At 42.1% G+C, this 21626-nt stretch overlaps 1 protein-coding gene across 1 annotated transcript; it reads right to left on the bottom strand.

The window, feature by feature from the left end:
• Positions 1 to 1713: 1713 nt before the first annotated feature.
• klf6a (Kruppel-like factor 6a) lies at positions 1714 to 8459 on the bottom strand. Its single transcript, XM_042400130.1, has 4 exons — positions 8080 to 8459; positions 5835 to 6417; positions 4847 to 4970; positions 1714 to 4495 (listed from the first exon to the last, which is right to left on the bottom strand). Exons 1-4 carry the CDS (start codon positions 8179 to 8181, stop codon positions 4444 to 4446), a joined length of 861 nt encoding a protein of 286 aa, XP_042256064.1. The 5' UTR covers positions 8182 to 8459; the 3' UTR covers positions 1714 to 4443.
• Between the last annotated feature and the right edge of the window lie 13167 nt (positions 8460 to 21626).

Below are 21626 nucleotides of genomic sequence, written 5' to 3' on the forward strand. Positions count from 1 at the left end.
TTTATAAACTCATCATATGTTCTTTTTTCTTTAATATAAAATCTTAATCTGTTAAATAACTAGTAACTGTAGCTGTTCAGTAAATGTGGTGGAGTCAAAAGTACAAAATTTGCTCTGAGGTTGTGTCTAAGTATAAAATAGCAGAAAATTTACCTTAAAACTGTACTTTGGCACAGTAGTTGAATAAAAGTACTTAGTTACCTTAGCAATTAGCAATTACATGCTGTCTTGACAAAAGCATGTTTGCACACCATAACTTGGTCATGAGACTTTAAGATCAGATCTTATCCATTCCCCTGAGACAATCAGAGAAGACGTGTGACGTCTTAAAGTGAGTAATTGTTTCCCATAATCCTTTGGGCTTTAGATTCAGTTACAATATCAATGTGGGAAAGCATGTGCAGGATGTGGACTCTGGACACTTCAAAGGAATTATACGATATCAGTGCCACATTTACGAGAAACATTATCCATGACGGTCCACTTCAGAAGAGGATGTTCCACTTCTCTCGCTAAAATGGGAGTCAGCTGCATGGGAATCAGACGCAACATGTGGCCAACCGTAGAGGTTAAAAACAAGAATACGGCCTTGTGAAGAGCAATATGAGCCTACGGGGGTTTTGTCTATGTGTAGGTCAAGTGAGTGATTTGGACACTCATAGCACTTGTCTGCTGGTTGCTCTTTAGCCATGCATTATGCATCACAGGTACATGTGAAGTTGACAAATCAAGTGGGGCAGCAGTTTTGAGAGATCAAGGAGCTGCAGCATTTGAGGCAAAAACAACGTTCTTCGCTTCAATCCAAAGCTGGGAGGGTCTCTAAAGCGAGCTTAATTATCAACTGCAGGCAAAGCTTCATTTATAAACCAAAGGGGCTTTTACTGGAAATCACAGGAGCTAATAAGTTGCCTGCCCATTCTAGGTCATCACCATAAGCAGGGGAACAGAGAAGAAATGTCTTATTTTAATCTTATTTTCTTATTAGTTTGTAACTTAAATTCAGCTCTTTGGTTTATCCACTGCTGTTTTGTATCATTATCTGTGTCAAGTAGAGTAATTATCTAACAAATGTATAAAAGCGGCTCTCTAATTAAATGCCATGGGCTGTAAGAGATGGCGATAAATTATTTATACTGCTTTGATGAGAGCTAGCTAGCTGTAAGGAGTGAGCAGTCAGTCGCTCTTGGAAATGAAACACTGCAGCAGGATTTTACAGAAACTTTTCTAGGGGGTGTTTGGAAGGAGGGAAAAAAAAAAAGCTAAATCTGAGTGTTGGTTACAGAGAGCGAGGTGCGTCAGGTTTCTGTGTTTAGCAACCAGTTATTTTCATGCTGGTATTTACAAGTCAGGGAGAGGTGAGGCCATTTAGAGCTTTCAGCAGCAGCAGCATTAGCAGCAGCAGGTACAACTGTTCCATGTCCCCCTTGCACAATTTCCTACATCAAAGAATTTATACTGAATGAAGTGTTTGGTAAACATCCGTGTTTCTAATTCATTATTTAAGTGACAAATTCGAAATGTCAGATCTGTACCCTTGGTGCTCACACCCTGGCCCTAATCTAATTTTGTCCATATTACTGGAGGGCAGTGTGCAGTTGAAATGTAGCCATTCATCCTCTACAAGCTGCAAGCCTCCCACAGGCAAAAAGCTTTCACAATAATGAAGCATAACTGAGGAGAATCAACAAATGAGACAAAGGAAGCAAGCCAAAGTCAGATAAGAATTTCTTATTATTCCAATAAAAAATACATTCATACAGAAATATAACAATTTTGCAAAACAATTTCAAATAAAAATTTCATAAAGCATAAACATAACAATTTTACAAAAGTTGTTTTTTTTTCTTTTTATACAAAGATTCAGTTGAGAACAAAGAGCTGTGTGTGTGTGTGTGTGTGTGTGTGAGAGAGAGAGAGAGAGAGACAGAATAGTTGGGATAGTGGGATGAAAGAGATGATGGAAAGTGTAAAAGATGCGAGCAAACATGGGGCTAAATCAAGGCTCAATTACCACTTGAACAGTATCGGCTGCTGCTTTCACAGAATGGATGTTCCTTGCCTTTGCCCACAAAAGGCACTGCCAGCACTCCCAAATCTATTGCAGCAAGCAGTTTCAAGTTTGTACTCATCCTGCCTCTTTCACCCGCCGATCTGAAATCCATATGTCGTAGCATGCCGCGGTGCAACTTGCTGCAACATCGAATTCCTACAGCAAGGTCGCTGATCTGGAGTGGGTGGCACAGATCACTTTATCCTGAAGCAGTAATAGGCTTAATCCCTATAATTATTTTGGTCTCCACCTTTTGTTAAGTATCCATCCCCCTTTGCCTCCACCTGCCCCCCTGAAAAATCTAACAAATTCAGATTCACCTTTAGGGGAGGTATTGTTTTTTTTTTTTTTTTTTGGCCAAATTTCCAAAGCGCACCGTCAATGGTTGATCTTTATCTCCTCCCGAGAGCCCCCGCCCCCTCACTCGCTCCTGTGGTTTTCATAATACTGTTGCAGCTTGGCTAAAACAACGCTCCCCAGACAGGTCAATAACCAACCTACACAGTCAGCAGTCTGTGACAGATTCCATGCCAACAAAGCCTTTAGCAATTCATTACTGAGAGGCAGTACAAGGCGAGGCCTGTCCAACTGCAGCCTGTTAATTACAATAAATCTTTAGCTTTTTCTTCAGTCCCACTTGCAGGGAGGCAGCGACAAGCAGCGAGGGTGGGGGGGGGGGGAGGATGGTGTTGGGGTTTGGTGGTGGTGGTGGTGGCGGTGGGGAGGGATACAAGGAAAAAGGAGCAGCACTGCACCTAAAAAAAAACCCATTTTTGTCTACCTAGTCTGGTTATTTTGTACCTTAGAGCTGTGTGTAATGGACTTCAGTACATACTACACAGTAGTTAATGTCTTTAATAAATGAATTTAAGTGCTCTAAACATACAGCATTTGTCTTATTTACATGATCTGACTTAATTGAATGTGACAAATCAACTTGCTCAAAAATGAAAAAAAAGTCTGAGGAAAGGTATGTTTTCTGAACATTTGCATTTTAACATGATTATTCAGATGTGGATGTAGACAACTGTCTTTTAAGAGGCGCGAGAGCAAATATGTAATTGAGCCTTGATCAAGCTTGTCAAATCACCCATACAACAAATGTGACTTCCCGAGGGAGCGAACCACGACTACCACGAGGCTGAGTCACTTGCATAAGGCACCATTAAGGTCAACAGTGCATTATTAGATAGAAAGAAAGTACAAAAATCAAAAATTAGTCCTCAAGGCATAGGATGAATGAGAAAAAAAAAAGATTTGCAAGCAGTGGTGAAATCTCCAGCCAGATGAAAAACAGGAATGAGGGAAATGGATGAAATTGTGAAACTAAAAGAGGGAATCATCAAGGCTTTATGTACAATATTGTAACACTTAACCGTTCGCATTTTAGCTGCACTTTTATTGAAACTATTTGCAGTCCTGATTACAGTGGAAACAGGAAATGAACAAACCCTAGAACCATGCAACACCTGTCTATGATACTGAAGTTATAGTATAGTTGTGTTATACCTCTAAGCACACAGCTTATACAATTGGACTACAAATGAGCTTTGTAGCTTGTAAAAAAATAATAAACCAGGCTACATAACACATTGCACATTTAGTAGCTGCACCAAAAACACCAAAAAAAGCTCCTGTCATACGGTGACCGGGGGGAGTCTTGGTCCCTGGGTCACAGATCAGAAGGGTGATACGTCAAACCCTCTCTTTCTGGTCAAACCCAAGGCCTCAACAGCTTCAGAGAACCCCCAGTCTGGGTGCCAGACAGACAGGCAGGTAATCCTCACACTGCCACTGGGGAAACACTAATGGAATGTTTCCCCCAGAAACCCATTCAGTCCACAGCAACACTGGTACCAGCCCCAGACCATCCATCAATCCACCCATCCTCTCTTCTTCTCTCTTTCCAGGGGGGCCAGTCAGCCAGTCTCAGACATTCACAGTGCACACATGCTTACCTCAGACAGTTTTTCTTTTTGTAAAGTACCAGTGTATCTGCTGTCCGGGAGATGTCCCCAAAACATCATGCACCATACATACAAAATCATTCATTCTTTTCGTGTGTTTTTTTTTTTTTTGTCTTTTTTTTTTTGTGTGTGTCCTTCTCAATCAAAAAAAAAAAAAAAAAAAAAATCTCTTCCCCCATCCATGATTTTGTCCTCTTGTTGCAACAGACAACCTTCAGAGCGCCTTTCTCCAAAGAGAGGTTCCGGAGGCACTGGGTTTCAGTATGGTGCAAAACGGCATGCTTTGGCTGGAACACACTCCCGCCACTCTGCTCTGGGACAGTTCAACCAAGAGACTGGTCGGGAGACGGCGTTTGTTTGTTTTTTTTTTTTCTTCTTTTAAAACTTTCCCCTCCGCTGCGTTGCTTGGTTGGTGCTCGCCCTGCTTTAGATGTGCCTCTTCATGTGAAGAGCCAGATGGTCAGACCTGGAGAAACATCTGGGGACAGAGAGGGAGAAAAGAGTCAACAAAAAAATGCAAAAAGGAAACTGCTGACAGAGACACGTTTTAGAGAGGAAGTTTTTGTGGGAAGCTGTGTGATTTTAATCGACTTTTACAGTGATAACTGAACTAACAACTTCCTACTGAGCTGAGTCCAAATGAGCCTCCTGATTCATTTCAAACTACCTAACTAAAGTGCATCATCAGTGTTTTCAGTCTTTTAACACATGCATCACTATCTGGATGATGCAAGAAAAGCAGATCACATCAACAAAGTCATGAAAGCATGCTCTATCAGCATGTCTTATCAAAAAGACTGCTGACATTCCTCACAGTAACCGAGCTTACCTGTCACAGTGACTGCATTTAAATGGCTTTGCCCCAGTGTGCTTCCTGAAGTGTCTGGTCAACTCGTCGCTCCGTGCAAAACGCCACTCGCAGCCCTCCCATGAACACCTGTACGGTTTCTCACCTGCCAAACAAAAAACAAGGAGACATTTGGTTGAGTTCACATTTGGACACGAGCACAAAAGGAACTGTCTGCTCAGGCGACGACTGGCGGGTCATTCATTGCTCTCAGCGCTGTTGTTATTTAAATACATTCAAATCAATCAGCCCCGGGGCCCAGACCAGATGACATAGGTGGTGACAAGTCACTCGAGACCCAGATTCCACTGAACCTGTTGGATCACTGGCCCCCGCTTGTTTATGCAACCTGAAACATGCTGAGAATGCTCCCAGCAATGCGGCGCAGCTGAAAGTGTGCGATATAGAAAATGGGAGAGACACACGTGCAATTTCATGCCGCTAATCAAAAATAAGAAACGCTCAAATGACCATTCAAAGCCTTCCAACTCTGTGCCCCCTGGCTCCCCGCCCATTCACCCTTTCCCATGGTGAAACTCAATCTGTTTTGAAGTCCTTTTATCTCCCATGTGCAACCCCTCCCCCCTGCTCTCCCTCTCTCCCTCCCTCTCTCTCTCTCTCGCTCGCTCGCTCACTCACTGGCTCAGTCAGTCACATTCCAGATAGATTAGGTCACAGTTTAGGTATCCAGCCATGCAGAGCTAATACTCACATCGCTCCAGCTGAGGACATCATGCAATGTGGACCTTTAATTACATTACACAATGGATGGACAATGACGTTAAGGTGGAAGACTGAATTAATGGCACTTCCACTCCCGTCCCTCACTCAATAAAAACTGATTTTTAAACTCTACACGTGAATTGATTCAGCTTTAGAAGCAGCAGAGCCCTTGTCACTTCTCTTCAGTTTTATGTCAACACAGACCACATGTGGCCACATTTTAGCTGGTAAGACGTGTGAAACTCACCTGTATGAGTGCGCTGGTGTGCTTTTAGGTGGGAGCTCTTTGTGTAAACCTTGCGACACCCGTTGAAGTGACACCTGTGTACTCGCCTCCTGCCGTCTGGTGACGCTTCCCCGCAGATGAGTCCTGTCTTTTCTGAACTCTTAGCGATCCCGCCGCTCCTGATTTTGACCGGCAAGTGCAACTCTGCGTGTGTGCCGACCCAGCCGTTCGTGACGCCGCCGGGCTCGGAGTTGGCCTCCGGCGAGGACGGTGGAGTGCTAATGACGGAGGGGCTAAAAGGTCCAGAGCCAACCAAGACAGAGCCCAGAGGGTTGGAGGTAAAGCTGTGTGTTGGCGAGAGCTCCTCAGAACTGTCTGAAGCTTCGCTGCTGGCGTCAGAATTCACACTGTTGGTGTCCAAGATTTGGCTATCCTGATTGTCCTCCTCGTGGGCCGGCGCCATCTTTGGGTCGGACTCGGCCTTGGCCTTATCCCCGCAGGCCAAGATCAACTTGCTCCAGAGGTCCTCCTGGCCGTCAAACTTGAGGTCAGATGTGGAGACGTAAGGCTCGCTCTGTAGATAGCGCTCCAACTCCAAGCATGTCTGGATGAATGCAAACAGAGGAGAGAATACAGTAAGAATGAATGCATTACAACAAAACCACTGGAGAGAGGAGGCTCCTTCACACCAGCAAGATGCTTCTGTGTGGGAAATCCCTTTAAATGATGCATGTGCACATGCCCCAAAATGCCTTGTGCGGTGTAATATTTGTTAAACGCTAACAGCAGAAGAGTTAACCAGGAAATCTCAGCAATTCCGGCTGAAACCCTGCAGATTATCTTGATCGCAAGTAGCACATGATGAAGTTTAGACATATTTACAAAAGACAAGCTGTGTTGTGTGTATCATGATGCAATATGACCCTATGACTTGGCTGAACTCAACCTCTGAGTGGCACAGGAAGAAAATATTCACCTCAATCAAGCCTCATCTCAAACCTCACAACATGTACAGATCACCACAGCTTCACGTGATTCATTCACCAACTCTCCTGCACCTGAGCGTGGCCGAACAGCAAAAAAACGTGCATTGTCATTTCAGCAGCTGAATGACTCACTCAACAAATTTAGAGTCCTTTTAAGGAAGCCACTCAACTTCCCCCTCCAACATGAGCTATTCAGCTGCTTTTCCTCATGCGTACCTCTGACATGCAATCACATCCTTCCTCAGTTTCAGCCACTCATGCCCCGCTGCGAAAAAGATACACTGGCTCCAATTTATTTCGGAGCCATTAAAGTTGAAAAGCAGGGCCTTTCATTAGAAGGTGCTCAGAGACAGCAGCTTTGACAGGGCTCGTGCAGAATAAATATTTCCTCTAGGCACACTCTTCTGCAGCCTTACACAATATTTTCCAGCTGTGCAGCTGTCTACTCATGCGAGGAGGAATTGGCCATGGTTGACATTTGATATAGTCTCATGTTGTGGTGCCCATTCAAATACAAGGAGGATGTAAATGGATGCTTATAAATGAAATAAATATGGAGGGAGCAGAAAGAGGTGAGAATATCATTAAAATCTTTAAAAGGTTAGAAAAATGAAGCTGAAACATTGTATCATCTTTTAAGTTGAAGAAGATTTTGAAAGTGCCAAAACAGTCTTGTAAAGGAGGAAAAACAACACCACATAATATCATTTCCTGATCCTGAGCCAACACACTACATCTGATGCTGAATCAACTGCAGCCTGAATTCAAATCCCACTTCCTCATGTATTTCACCGGCACCATCACTCCTGTTGGGAGCTAAACCAGCGCTCAATGCCCCGAAACCATCCGGTAAAAGAAGAAGTCATGCTCAAAATATAGCAGCCCAGCACCAGCACGCTGCTCTCTGCTGCTTGAGTTACACTCTCTCTCTCTCTCTCTCTCTCTCCATTCATCTTGGCGCAGCGGAGCCTCGACTCCAGCTGTCAGACTGACACACTGATCCACTTCAGCCTGCCAAAACTTCATAACGAAACTGATAATGAAATAGCGCGTCAAGAGGATGGATGGGGTTCCGTCTAAGCACCTTGCACCTGTGTTTACAACCTGTCATTACGGGAGGATTATTTTAACTTCTCCGGCGCTCTAAAAACACCGCGGTGTGTGAGCTGCTTAAAGGCAAAGAAAAAGCGTGAAACCTGCTCAGTTCCGCTTTGCCACACAAGCTCACATACTGACTTTAAAAAAAAAAAAAAAAGATAGCTGATAGATGATATATTCACCTGCTGCCAGTACTCCTCCAGTGACGGTAAGGCTGAGAAATAGCCCGTGTCGTGAACTATTTGAAGTTCTTGAAAGATGCTGCACATGGGTAGAACATCCATTTTTTCCCGAGTTTGAAAAAAAATATATAGAAGAAGCCTATTTAGCTGCACTTAGATGTTTTTTTTCAGGTATAAAAACACCCAGTGGAGAGGAATAAGAGCGAAGAGTATCCCCTGCTGTAAGTCGCATGCGATGCAAACGAAGCGGCGCTTGTTTTCAGCAGCAGAAGAGCGTCCGTCCGTCCCCCCCTTCTCTCGCTTGTGTTCAAGGTATTTGCAAACACCGCACCGGACTGGATGGGGAACAACTGCGCTCTGCAAACTTCCCTATTCAAACCTCGACGCCCGCCCCCCCTTCCTCACGGCAGGATTACGCCTGCAGGATGTAAGCCAATCAGCGGCGAGCAGCGTCCCGGCCTGCAAATGATATCACAGCCGACCAATCGCGGCGGCCCTCTGACTTAATTTGGTTCAGTCTCTTTTGTAATTGGTGCGTTTAACTCCCAGTGCCTCCCAGCACCTCATCGCTGATTGGTTGGTTATTTATAGGCATGTATATAAGCGGGTGATGTACTCGCTTTCTCTGTAGTTCTTTCTGTCTGCTACATGTTTCACCACAGACAGCGCATGTGAGCCGAAACAGTTTTACTCCTCTTCTTTGGAAAACATTTCAGTCTCTCTCTCTCTCACTCACTCAGTGTGTGTGTGTGTGTGTGTGTGTCTGTGAAACTTAGTCACAAGTAAGACTTGCAACACTGCTGTTTAACGGTGTGAGTTCACCAGTGCTGTAACTGTGGTGGAGTGCATGTGTTGACATCTGCCTCTAAATAGCTTCCACTGAACCTGAGGTTGCCACACACGATGACTAATTGGTAGCCGGAAATTATTATCAGCAGACATGAGTTTAAAGGGAACACTTCTGCTCTCTGAGTGAATTAATAGAGACTTCTGCTTTATCTTGACTCTGAAAAAAATGAAAGTCCATCCTAAGCAAAAGTTTGACAAGTACAGTCTGTCAGTATTTCTTAAAATATGAATGTCTTTTTCCAACATATTTGCATTAAAAAAGAGTACATAGTGAAATTAATATTCTCAAGTGGTTCCTGTCAGTTAAAGATTTTTTTTATACCCCAGTTTAGTTATTATGGCACATTAGAAATTCTACATTAAAGGAGCACTCCACTAATTTTCCCTTTTACTCCATCCCAAGAATATTTTGGACCAGAAGTAGCATATACCAATCCATATAAACATGCCTTCAGCAGGAACTTCTCCTAATGCGTTACGACAGTGGTTCCCAACCTTTTTCGCTTGTGTCCCCTTAAAATGAAGCAATATCTACTTCTGACACAACATCACAGGTTGTGACTGTACAGTGTGAGTTGTTCGCACTTTAACCGTCAGATTGCACCATTAGAGGGATGTTTAGAGGCCTGAATGGGTGAAAGTATTCAGGATTTCAAAAGAAAAAAACACAGAGAAAATAGAGAAAAGTTAAAAAAAAACCCCAAAAAAACAGAAAACACAATTTGGTGTGACAGACCATTTTCTTTCTTACTTATGCCTTTAATTATCCAATGACTCCTCAGACTGGGAACCACTGCTTCAGGAAATTAAAACTGTGATTTCATACATAATGTTTGTGCATTTTTAAGTTTAGAATTTGAATTTGAACTTAATCTCAGAAGGCAAAATGCAAGTTAAAACTAAAGTTTTGATTCTTAGCGTCTTTGCATGGCATTTATCAAAATAGAAACAGAAAGATTTATGCCATAGCTAAATTATAAGGTTTATAATTCCACTATTGTCTGGTGACACTCAGCTTTATTCCCTCATGAATGAGTCTTCATTCCAGTAACATTCCATCGCATATTTGGCAATGGCACTACGTCATCCCCACTTATTCTTATCATTTCCTCTTTGGAGAAGTACTCGCGTGCCACAGAGGCATCTCTTCCTGCAGCTATTGCATAAGTTCAGAGCATTAAGTTGGACCACAACCTGGCACGCCATCGCCTGATGAGATAAACAACATTTCTGCACAGGAGCCACATTGTCTTCTGAGTGGCAGTATTTTCTGCTGCTGGCCCGAGTAGACAACTGAGCGTCCTTTGTGTCGCTCTCAGCTGTGATAGGCCATATTTGTCACCCATAGCATCTGATTTAGTCATATGGCGATGCGATGTCTTGTGAAGCCTGGAGCTGGCCTCTGTAGCCCTGCAAAGGAATTCCACTTTGCTTTTATGTTACTAATGGGGCTATTCATTATGTCCCTCTAGGACTCAGTGTTTGCTTTGAAGAGTGAAAACTCACTGAGTCCATGTCCATTTAGAGGAGCTGCTAAAATTTCTTTTGTCACCACATGAAATGTAACAGAATGCATGGCTTATCATTGCACAATAATATGCCCACTCATTATTCATGCATTTCCGAAGTTGCCAAGGCTTACACTGTATGTGTTTGATGAATAACAGAGTGCACGGTCGGGTCCCGGTGGAGCATTAGTGGGCAGCTCTACAGTAATCACTTCCTTCAGAAGGCCTCTTAGATGAGGCATTTAGAGAATGCACGGGGTCCTGCATGGCAGCTTTTATCTTGGAAGGCCAGGTCCGCAGCTTTATCATCGTTATGTAATTCCAGCCCAGCAAGTAGCCACAGGAAAGAGCAATTACAGGATGACCCATTTTAATGCATCACTGTCAACCCAATCAGTGAGTTGTTCTAAGGGGTTTTTCTGAGTAACCTGGGTGCATTGGAGACCCACTCTTGTGCGGTTTTCCATAACGTGCATAGGCAAACAGATTATGGCGGTTCCTTGATGTTATGTTCATCATCCAAGTTGTGCAGGAACAGTCGAGGTCTACATTTCCTCATTTTTGAGAATATTCATCATGTAGTTAAAGTTGAACTGAAATTAGAATCATTTTCGCTAGAAATTTGTAAATATATATACTTTTGACTTGTGTATATTGGGTTAAACTTGGAATGCCAAGAGGGACTTTTTTTTTTCTGCTGTGATAGTGCCCCAACATTATTGTTCTCCGGGGTCCATGAATTTTTAGTTACAACTGCCACTGTTGGTAAGGGTATTTTTATTGGTGCAGTATCTGTGTGATTGGCCAAAAATTGTTTGTAACATGATTTCAAACACAACAAACAGGCAGTTAGCTTGGGGCCGATGTTGTTAGCTGTTACTTATAGTCCCAACTGTAATTTAAGCGCTACACTTTTGCAAGCACAGAATGTGCAGGTGCCGCTGATAGCTCTGTAGGTATTGAAAAAACAACAAAGAGTAACATCTAGTGGGAATTGACGCAAATGTTATTGAGGTTAACGAACTAGCTTTGACTTTTTGAGTGGACAGACATCTTAAGTCACTTGAAGATGGGGGGAAAAACATCTTGGTATCAATGTTTGTATGTTAGACAGGACTATGACGTTCTTCAGTCAGTAGCACATGTACAATCAAACGCCCACCCAGGGCTTGAAGCTTAGGCACCAATGTCCAAAAAAGGGTTTATCCACTTTTGAAAAATGGACAAATATGCACAACAGTATCATTAGAGTTTATATTTCCTTATACAAAAACTGAGGAGAATTCAAATGTTAGTTCAAGTTTACTTTAAAGGAATCTTCTTGACTGCATCTGAAAACTGAAGTCCTCACAGGACCATGATTGGCTGACAGAGAGATAATCCTGGCTGACTGGAGAGATGTTAGCAGATGTTAGTGTATAGTGAATAGAGCCAATTAGAAACTAAAGTTCAGCTAAAGTGTGAAACTGCCCATTAAAAAGGGAAAATTTGTGAAAGAACAACTTTTAATTCCACTCTAATAAATGCACATGTCAGCAAGATCACATAAACAGAAAGTAAACAAAATAAGACAAAGTAAGAGGAGGATTTAGTTTAAAATGAGATAACATGTTCATTTACCTTATTTGTTTGTCAGTGACATGTAAATGATGCAGAGACAAATTTATGGGCCAACAATGTTTGAGCAGATGTGACGGATTCAGAAATGAACGCTCCCTCATTATTTCCCTGCTTGCTATCAGAAGGCCAGTTAGTAATGAGGTACAGCGCTATTGATAGAGATGCATTGCTCTCTGCGGGGGCCACTGAAAATTTGTCCAAGCTTAAATAAAATGAGAATAAAAATAATTGATTGGAAATCAATGCACATACATCATTCACTCTTTTGTTAAAAGGAGAAATGGAAGGGAAGAGAGAGGGGGAAAAAAAAGCTCCTGGAAAATCAATATTCATTCGAATCATAAATCAGAATTGAGTCAGCGCTTGCGGGGAGGGGAGATAATCATTGGCCTGGTTTTGGATTACATACTCTACAGGGCTGATGCTTGTCCAGCCTGCAAATGTGTTTAGTTTTGTTACAATCCCCCACTTGCTACATTTCTTGCCACACACACACACACACACACACAAACATGAACGATGAGATCCTCTCATTGAAATGCATTGATGGTTTAGTGCAACGTTGGCCTTATGTGCTGCTGTCAGGCCACGTCTGGGGACAGATCAACATATGTGTACAATGGGTCGCGTGGTGTCAGCTCCATCAGGCCGTCAATGAGGAGCCTCAGCCTTCCAGCAGCTCTTGACCTTGAGGATGAAGAGTGTGCCCCGAGAGTGTGTGTATGTGTGTGTGTGTTTTTAGCTGCGTGGCTGAGTGGACATGCATCGGACACAGCAATCAGTCAGGGTGCTCTTGTGATGTTTGGTGATGGAGGTTTGCGGTTTGTGCGCTCGCATTCAGAACACACCAATATATCAGTTTGCTGATATATTGGGGTGGAAATCAATATTGTCCACCTACGATATGATAGAGGGTCCTCCGTGATCACAGCTGCGCCCAAACACAGTGCGAAACCTGCAATAAAATGTGTTTGTCTTTGTTTTAGGTGTTCATGTCTAATGGGTCACTCTGAACAACTAACGCTTACAGTGTTTCTTTATTAGTTAATATTTTCTATAGGGGACAGTGCACATAAATCCCATATTAATCAACACTGACCTTTTGAATACACCAATCCAACAGTTAATTTGCCATTTATCACAATATAATTAAAGTCAGATAATCACACCTCATTACAATACATACTTCTGAAGGTCTTAAAGCTTCAGGCTACAGACCCAAATTTTTTATGAATAGCTCCAGATCCCCGCATTATTTTTTACAAAAATAAGAATAATATGAAAAATATCAGAAATAATCTGATAGTGTTGATCAAAAACATAAGTTTGTTTTGGGTCCTTTGTGTGTCATTCAAGCAGCAGATCTACTTCACACTACTTGTTACATGCGCGTTTTGTGTGAGCACACCGGTTACAGGGCTTGTCATGTTGGCATCTGGCAGTAGCTAGCTAGCTAATTCCCTAAGGAAAGACTTGAAGTCTGTGGATATAAGAAGCTTTTTAAAAAAGAAAAAGGATGAAGGTCTGAGGCTAGAGGAGGTGGAGGCTAGAGGACTCATCTGTTGCTGTATCAGCAAATGAGTCAGGACGTGAGAGTGCCGCTGCCTCATCTACAAGCTCGGGTTGGTGAAGAAGAGGGCTCTTTAGCTAGCTAGCTAGTCTAGCTCAGTGGTTGTCAAACGTTTTTGTCACAAGGCACACCATTTATGACAACAAGTATTTTCAAGGCAGACTTTTCCACATGATTATAGCTGTGTAAATCATCATAAATAAGACTAATTCTAAGGCACACCATTTATGAAAAGAACAACAAAGGAAGGGATGAAATGTGTAGATAGATGTTATCAGATGGAGAGAGCACAGAATACAATGATTACACTGCAGGAAGTAATAAATATCAATAGCACACTGACCGATGTACATCTGTTGCTGCATTGAATATTGGTCTGTAGCTGGAATCCAATAGTGTCGCTGTGCTGTGTGACTGTCAGCCCATATGTAATAATGAGCATTGATGACTATTTAGCCCCTGTGGGATGGAATAGTGCATTAATGGTTTGCTTTTGTATAATCTAATTTTGGTTGGTGTGTTCAAATTATTGGTTAAGTCTATGTACAAAATAGATAAATAAATAATGTGTTTATGATCTAATCATCACATCAAAAAAGTTAGAGATTTGGTTAAATTTTGGTTGGCATTTGCTGACTGCATCCTTTTTATGAGCAGGACAAGAGAGAGGAAAAGAGAACAGGAGGAGAGAGCAGAGGAGATGAGGAGTGCGACAGACAGATGACACACCAAAAGAGCTGCTGGAGAGGTGAAGAAGATGAGAGTATCAGATAAGACAGATAAGACACAGAGTTAACACAGTTTGTCACAGTTCAAATATGTCACAGTTCAAAAGGAGCCTTTGTTACACAATAGCAGCAGAAGCTATGAGAACAAGGTTGGTCAGTTTTCAAAACTGAACAAAGCACTGACAACATACAATCTAGTATATAACTGCTTCATCATCAGCTCTTATTTTTTCTTAAGGTTTTACTCCTGTCGCTAAAAATAAAAATAATATGGAAGTTGAATGAGAACTCACATGACTCATTATGTTTATTTTGATTTCATGTTGTGAAAGCCAGCCTATGCTCCTGACCAGAACCTTTTAGTAGGACAATGTCTCACATCTTATATTCATTTTACTCTGAAATTACTTGAAAGTAGTTTTCGGGTGAAAATCTAAAGATTTCTGAGCTGGGCTGAGCCCCCAATGTTTCAAGATCCCAACAACGCTTCTGATTGTCATCCCTAGAGCCACACCGCTAGTAAATCTAGAAATACAATAACAATAGCAGACACAACCAAAATGGAGTGGAGAGGGGATTAAATAAAGGCGCAGTAGAGTCCTGACATTAGGTCAGGTTCCCAGTGCCTCCAGTCCAAGCACCATCCCAGACATAGAGCATGCAGAGTAGTACCAACAGGCTCATACACTAGGAAGCCAGTAAATCATCATAATACATGGGATAGCAAGTAAAACATACCTACAAATCTAATCAATCTTCATATTATAGAAAACCTCCTTGTTCTTACATGAAAACAGTAAAACATTAAAACAAAAAATGGACATTGGCATTGTCAGTCTAACAGCAGCAGCCGAAATGAACTGTAAAGTACTGTCAGTGTATGTAAGCATGTAAGCTTGTGTATGGTGGTGGTGTTTTGACAACAGCAAATTACCAGTGACTATGCAGGCTGCGTCATGTAGCCTTGAGGTTATGACTCAAGTGAATACAGAGTCAGAGTCTTATCTTTCATTGCCTTCAGGAGTTTCTCTGTTCAAATGAAACGAATAGTCTCCAGCAACATTTCTGGAAAAACAAAGAGTGAAGGGACCACATATACACCCTCCAAACTGAGCTCCATTCACTTTTACCAACCATAGATTCACAAAAAAACAAAACAAAAAAAACCCGGAAACACATTGTGCACCCAAAAGATTTCAGGCAAGGCTTTGTTTGAACATTGCAGTCATGCAGGGAGAGATTTCAGTGGTAGATCTTAAAAGTAGTAGAAAACCTGCAGGAAAGTTCAATGGTCATTGTTTCACACAGGGTGTGAAACAGGGCCTGAAAGTTGTTTTTCCCTCCAGTGATGCCAGCTCTGCACTAAAGGCTACTACCATTATACAGGGTGGAGGAATGTTAAGTATTTTATTATTTTCTGCCAACCTCTGTGGGAACCAGCGCTCTCTGGCTGTTTCGGGGGCGGTATTTATCGAGGCCACGGTATAAACAGTGACCCAACCCACTGATTAGCGAACTGGGACGTATTCATTGTACACTTTAGGGTGTGGGAGAGAAAGAGGAGGGAGGAGGAGGAGGAGGTTATGATCAGGTTACCATGACCATGAACACGTTGAACTGAATGTGGCATTCTCAGACTCAGATACAGGATCACGTATCACTCAGTTCATGAGAGCACACAGACAAATTCCTTGAGAATGAATTACAGAAACACTGACTCATAGTTTCATAGCCAGTGTTCCAGAAAACATATCAGCTGTAATCAGTTTGTCATTCATGTCACAAGGAGGTAATGTTGGCTCACCTGGCATGAAGCCAATTTGATATTTGAGAACTTCTATTGTCAAAATCTGTTCAAAGAACATTCTGCACAGAGGGGTTAAACATCCAACTGGAGAAAAGCACATTTTTTGGTGGATATTGATTTTTAGCTATTATTTTTATTAGTTATTAGCTAGCAGTGTGGCTCCAGTGTTGGCAATGTAAGTCCGTTGGTCCACCACTTTGGTCCAAACTGAAACATCTCAGCTACTATGGGATGGATTACCGTGAAATTTTGTATAATCATTCAGGGTCCCCAGATGATAAAAGACTTTATTGATCCCCTGACTTGTCATATAGCGCCACCTTTAGGGTGATTTTTTTGTTTTTTAGTAACATGTCTCAACAAATATTGTATAGTCTGCCATCAAATTTAGTACTAATACCCATGGTCCCCAGAGGATGACTCCTAATGACTTGACACCTGCAGGTCAAACATTTCTTTTAATCTGTGAAATACTTCAACAAATACTAAATATTAATGCAGATATTCATCATTCCCAGAAGATGAATCCTAATGACTGTAGTGATTCCTTGACCTTTCATCTAGCGCCACCAGTAGGTTGACATTTGTGGTGTCCAATCAAATGTCTCAACAACCACTAGATGGATTGCCTTGAAATTTGGTAGAGACATACATATTTCCTTCAGGATGAACTGCAATAACTTTGGTGGGTCCTTAATATTTTTCCTTAAGTGCCATCATCAGGTCAAAATCTTAATTTGTCCAATATGTTCATGACCAAATACCCACAAAATTAATGACATTCCCATCAGCCCTAGCTGTACTTTGGGTTTAGTGCTAATTAGAGAATGTTAGTGTTTTAACATACTAAACTAAGACCGTTAACATGGTAAACATTATACCTGCTAAACATCAGCATGTTAACATTGTAAGCATCACTAGCATTAGCATTTAGCTCAAAACACTGCTGATCTGATTGTATCAAGTTCTGTAATATCTTATAGTTTTGTCAAATTGAAAAATAAATGTTCAAAAGCTGTTCACACTGTTCATTGATTTAGATATAAAGTCGCTATTTGTTCCTCATTCAAGGACACACACAGACACATGATTTTATTACTATGCTTGTGAGAGCCCTTACTGAGTATATAGTTATTCATTAACCCTTACCACTCCGTGCAGCAAAACCTTTATCCTATCTTAAAACTTAAACTTAAAACTTCCTTATTTTCTCTCCTTGTGAGGAAGTTTGACACAGACATGTAAAAAACAAACTACATTTCTTTCAGGTTGATGGATGGATTAAAATCGATCTGCTGGCTAAAAACAGTGCTGGTAAGAATAAAAAGCTTGTTTTGTGTTACAATCTGATACCAAATCTCTGTTTTCCAATGTAATGTCACCTCCCTCTCTGTGCTATCTGAGTTCATGTCTCTATCTGAGCCAGTGACCTGGGAGGCAGGCCTCTGCCCGGAGGGTCTTTGTCCTCACACAACTGTGAACAATGTGACTCCACTGCTTGCTTATCATGCATCATCCAAACTCAGATCTATCGTTTATTGCCACAGATCTGGGTCACAGATCAGTTTCAAATGAAGTTATCCGACTCTTCTGACATGCTGATGGCAGGATTGAAAGGAAATACAAAGAAAGAAAGGAGAAATGCTTTTGTTTCCATAGAGTCCACACTCAGTCATACAAAGTGGGGCTTTTTCCCACACGGTTAAGTTTGTAATGAATGCCTGTTTGAGCCATTTAAATTCAGACGTTGAACAGCAGTACTATGAGTAAGTCTTTGGTCATCACATTAAGATTCCGCTTCCTTGTGTGGATCCACATGAAGGATAAGAGTCATCAAAGGAAAGTTTATGGCACAGTAAAGAATGAACTTTGGAAAATCTTAATTGTGAGGCGCTAGTTTATCATAATTGTGTTTTTGTCAGGAAAGCTGATCAACATTGCGGCTAATGCAGAGTCTGAACTTTAGGTAGTTGTGCTGTATAGGAAACACATCAGCTCTACTGCACCTTTTGCTAAGGTCGTGACTTTTAAAGGTTGACTCCAAACACCGGCTTTGTTGACTCAGCGCCTGTCTGTACATTAGGACACAGATAGTGGGCAGGCTAACGGCCTGCTGTTGCCAAAGTAGCAAATCCTACCCACTATGACCTCACTTGCCGCTGAACGCTGTTGAACTTTGAACAGTTATGTCATTTATTTGATCTGTGTGTCATCGGCATTTCCTTTCACAAGTTCCTCCCCTCTGCCGCCCTCCCTCTGTCCCTAAACTTTACGTGTTTTCTTTCCCTATCAAAAGGAAATCCTATCCCGAAACCCCTTGTTTCCCCTCATAACCTATTATGCCATTGCCTTTGTTATGTTCCATTGTGAGTTTTCTTTAGCATAATCGTTACCATGTAAGCCCCTTTTCATCTAAACCTTGTAAGTCCATTTTCCCAAGCTTACATAATGGATATTCTTTGAGAGTGAACACTTGAGTGAACACTTTGATCTTAAGTGACCCATACAGTGTAGGTTTCATCTCCAATTTAAACTATCAATACGACAGCTAATTGCTCTGAATGTTAACAATAGCAATGATGCAATACTCTCTCCATGTGCTGGGCTTGGTAGATCTATGGCAAATTAAATAAATAATCATTAAGGTCGCCATAAAACAACATGTGTTCCTGTTTGTACATCATCATCTGGTTGCTGCAGCAATCAGATGATAATCATCACTGTTAGAAATTCTCTCTCTCACCCCCCCCTCCCTTCAGCGGATACCTTTGCCCAGCTGAGAGTGACTCATTCATATCTCATGACTGCTTTCCAATGAAACTTGTTGTTCCAAGCAGCAGTTTCCCGGAAACTGGCTGAGTGGTGAATTATACCATCACACCACCACAGGCTACAGGGAATAAGACTGACATAAACAAATATACTAAGTACAAAGTGTACATACTAATGACCTTAATAACTGGCCAAAGAGACTTTGATGCAGCGTGATGCCTGACTTGTTTCTCACTGAACCTGCATGCAGGTAATGAGCTGTTTGCAATACTAACTACTAATGCTGAAGATACTCATACTTTTCCTGTTGCCAATGCAACTACTGACAGTAGCAGAGGAAGTATTCAGATCCTGTACTTAAAGCAATAGAATAGAATAAAATACAATACAACTTTATTGTCCATTAGAGATGACAATAAACATTTGGGGAAATACACATATCTACTTTCTTTCCTGAGTGTAAGATGAAAAAATTGAGACCACGCTCATGTTTAAGAGTGATATCGATCTTCTCATCTAAATGTCAGTAAGAAAGTGAATAAGCGTACTTTCCAAAATGTCAAACTGTTTCTTTAAGTAAAAGTAGCAATATTAGAATTTGAAAATACTCTGTTAGGTAAAACTGCATTTAAAATTGAATCACGTACTTAAGTATTATTAGCAAAATGTACTTAAAAGTATAAGGACTATAAGCAGCATTTTAATTACTGTTACTGTTACTATTATTTACTGTATAATAGTTGTTTATATTCATCTGCAAAATAACTAGTAATTGTTGCTGTCAAATAAATGTGGTGGAGTAGAAGAAGAAGCATATACCTCAGAATGGTACTTCAGTACAGTACTTGAGTAAATGTACTTGGTTACTTTCCACCACTGTCTACTAATGATGATAACAGTCAAACAAACAAAAGCAAGAAGCCTCCGGTGGAACACAACATTCAGTTCCCTGAAACTAAATTAAGCCTATTTTAATAGGCACCACCATGGCACCTTCGCTGCTGCCCTAACAAGCACTGAGTAAGACTCAACTGTTCCCGGCACAACATGTTGACGCTAATAATGAAGAGTGTGTGAACTTGTCTCTGCCATGAGCCCCAAACCGGTGTCATTTTGAGGCCCTGCAACAGGACAGACACCATGAGGTCCACCACACTGCAGCAGCAAGGTGACACAAAAAGACGGACAGACAAGCTGGCAGACTAAAGCAGACAGGTAAACAGACAGACAAACAGGGCTGAGGCAATGCCCCAGAGAGCAATGACACGAGCCAGTGCCTCCGTACACATCCAGACTGAGCATGCAGGCAGGGAGGCAGGCGGCTTTCGAATGACTGAAGAGCCGAGTGTAGACACACAGCACCCCGCTCACCTCAAACACACAGCCTGTAATGACTGGAGACACGGCTGCCTTCCCTTGGGAAAAAAACACGAGGGTGGGGGGTAGTACAGCACAGACGCAGAAGCAGAACACCACCTCTTCTACAACAAACCCTAATGGCTGGGGCTCAATAAACAACGGCAGTGGCAACAACAACCCAAATAAGCCATGACAGCGCGTGGGGTACCTGAGCGAGTTCTTAATTGATCATTCTCGGCTGGAGACTTCCCACTCCTCGCCTCCATTGTAAGACATGCACGCCTCTCATACGTGCCACAGTTACAGTTTTGCATCGTGCCTATTCTTAGCGCAGGTGTGCTATATTGCTGGAATTCTTATTTTAAACCCTGCTGCTTTAGCTGTAAACATATTCCAGAAACATTTATTCATACAGAGTGTGCTCAGTATCTAGTTTGATATCATGAAGTTGTCACACAAGAGTTGGTTTATTATTATTTTTTTATTTCTGGAGCACAGCACTAAACTCTAAGCTGATGCAGACACGCGGTGAAAGCATGTCTGACATAAGCCCACAGCTGGCTGACCTATTGTGAGAATTAATTAACAGCCATGGCAGATTTTAGCACAGTTATTTGGGACTTTCTGTACGTAGGTGTGATATGTGGGTCAGTGTGGAGCGCACAGTGGAGTGTGCGAGCGACACGACTGGGCGTCATGTCATCTCACGCTATCAGCCGGTGACAGCCGCTCAGAACAGCTTCAATAAGCACGCTGATCCCGGCCGAGCCTGCTGACCAGCACAGTTAACACTCCCTCCCTTTACAGTGGCCTAATCCGGGAATTTAACAATGCGCCTGGCCTTCCAAACCAGGGATCAAATTCCCCCCGGTTGACTCTGTATTAGTCCAGCCAGCACATGCAGCCCCGGCCCTGTGCCCACCCACAAAGCCGACAAGCAGAAATTCACACACTCACGCTCTGGGTTCATTCTGCAGCCCCAGCCACACGCAACACTGAGTAACAGAGGGATGTTAATAAGCACTGTGAATTTCCTCTGTGTTTCTCACTTTTTTCCCTCTTAACCCTTCTTGTGTGTTTCCATGTTCTGACGTAGCTAACCTTCAACATACATTTAAACCAATTAAGACGGCTGGTGGTTGTCTTTAACTTGCATTTCGCTTCATGACATTGACAAAAAGGTGAGGGGAGTGGGCTGTGTTTGCACAGAGGCAATGGGATCAAATCCAGGGAGAAATCTATTTCCTTGAGAAGCCATGCCAGTAAACTGGACACATCCTGACATGCAATTAGGGTACAGTGCACTTTGGGAGCATTGCAATTAGTGAGTGTCA

The sequence above is a fragment of the Thunnus maccoyii genome, chromosome 21 (genome assembly GCF_910596095.1).
Source record: "Thunnus maccoyii chromosome 21, fThuMac1.1, whole genome shotgun sequence".
NCBI lineage: Eukaryota > Metazoa > Chordata > Actinopteri > Scombriformes > Scombridae > Thunnus > Thunnus maccoyii.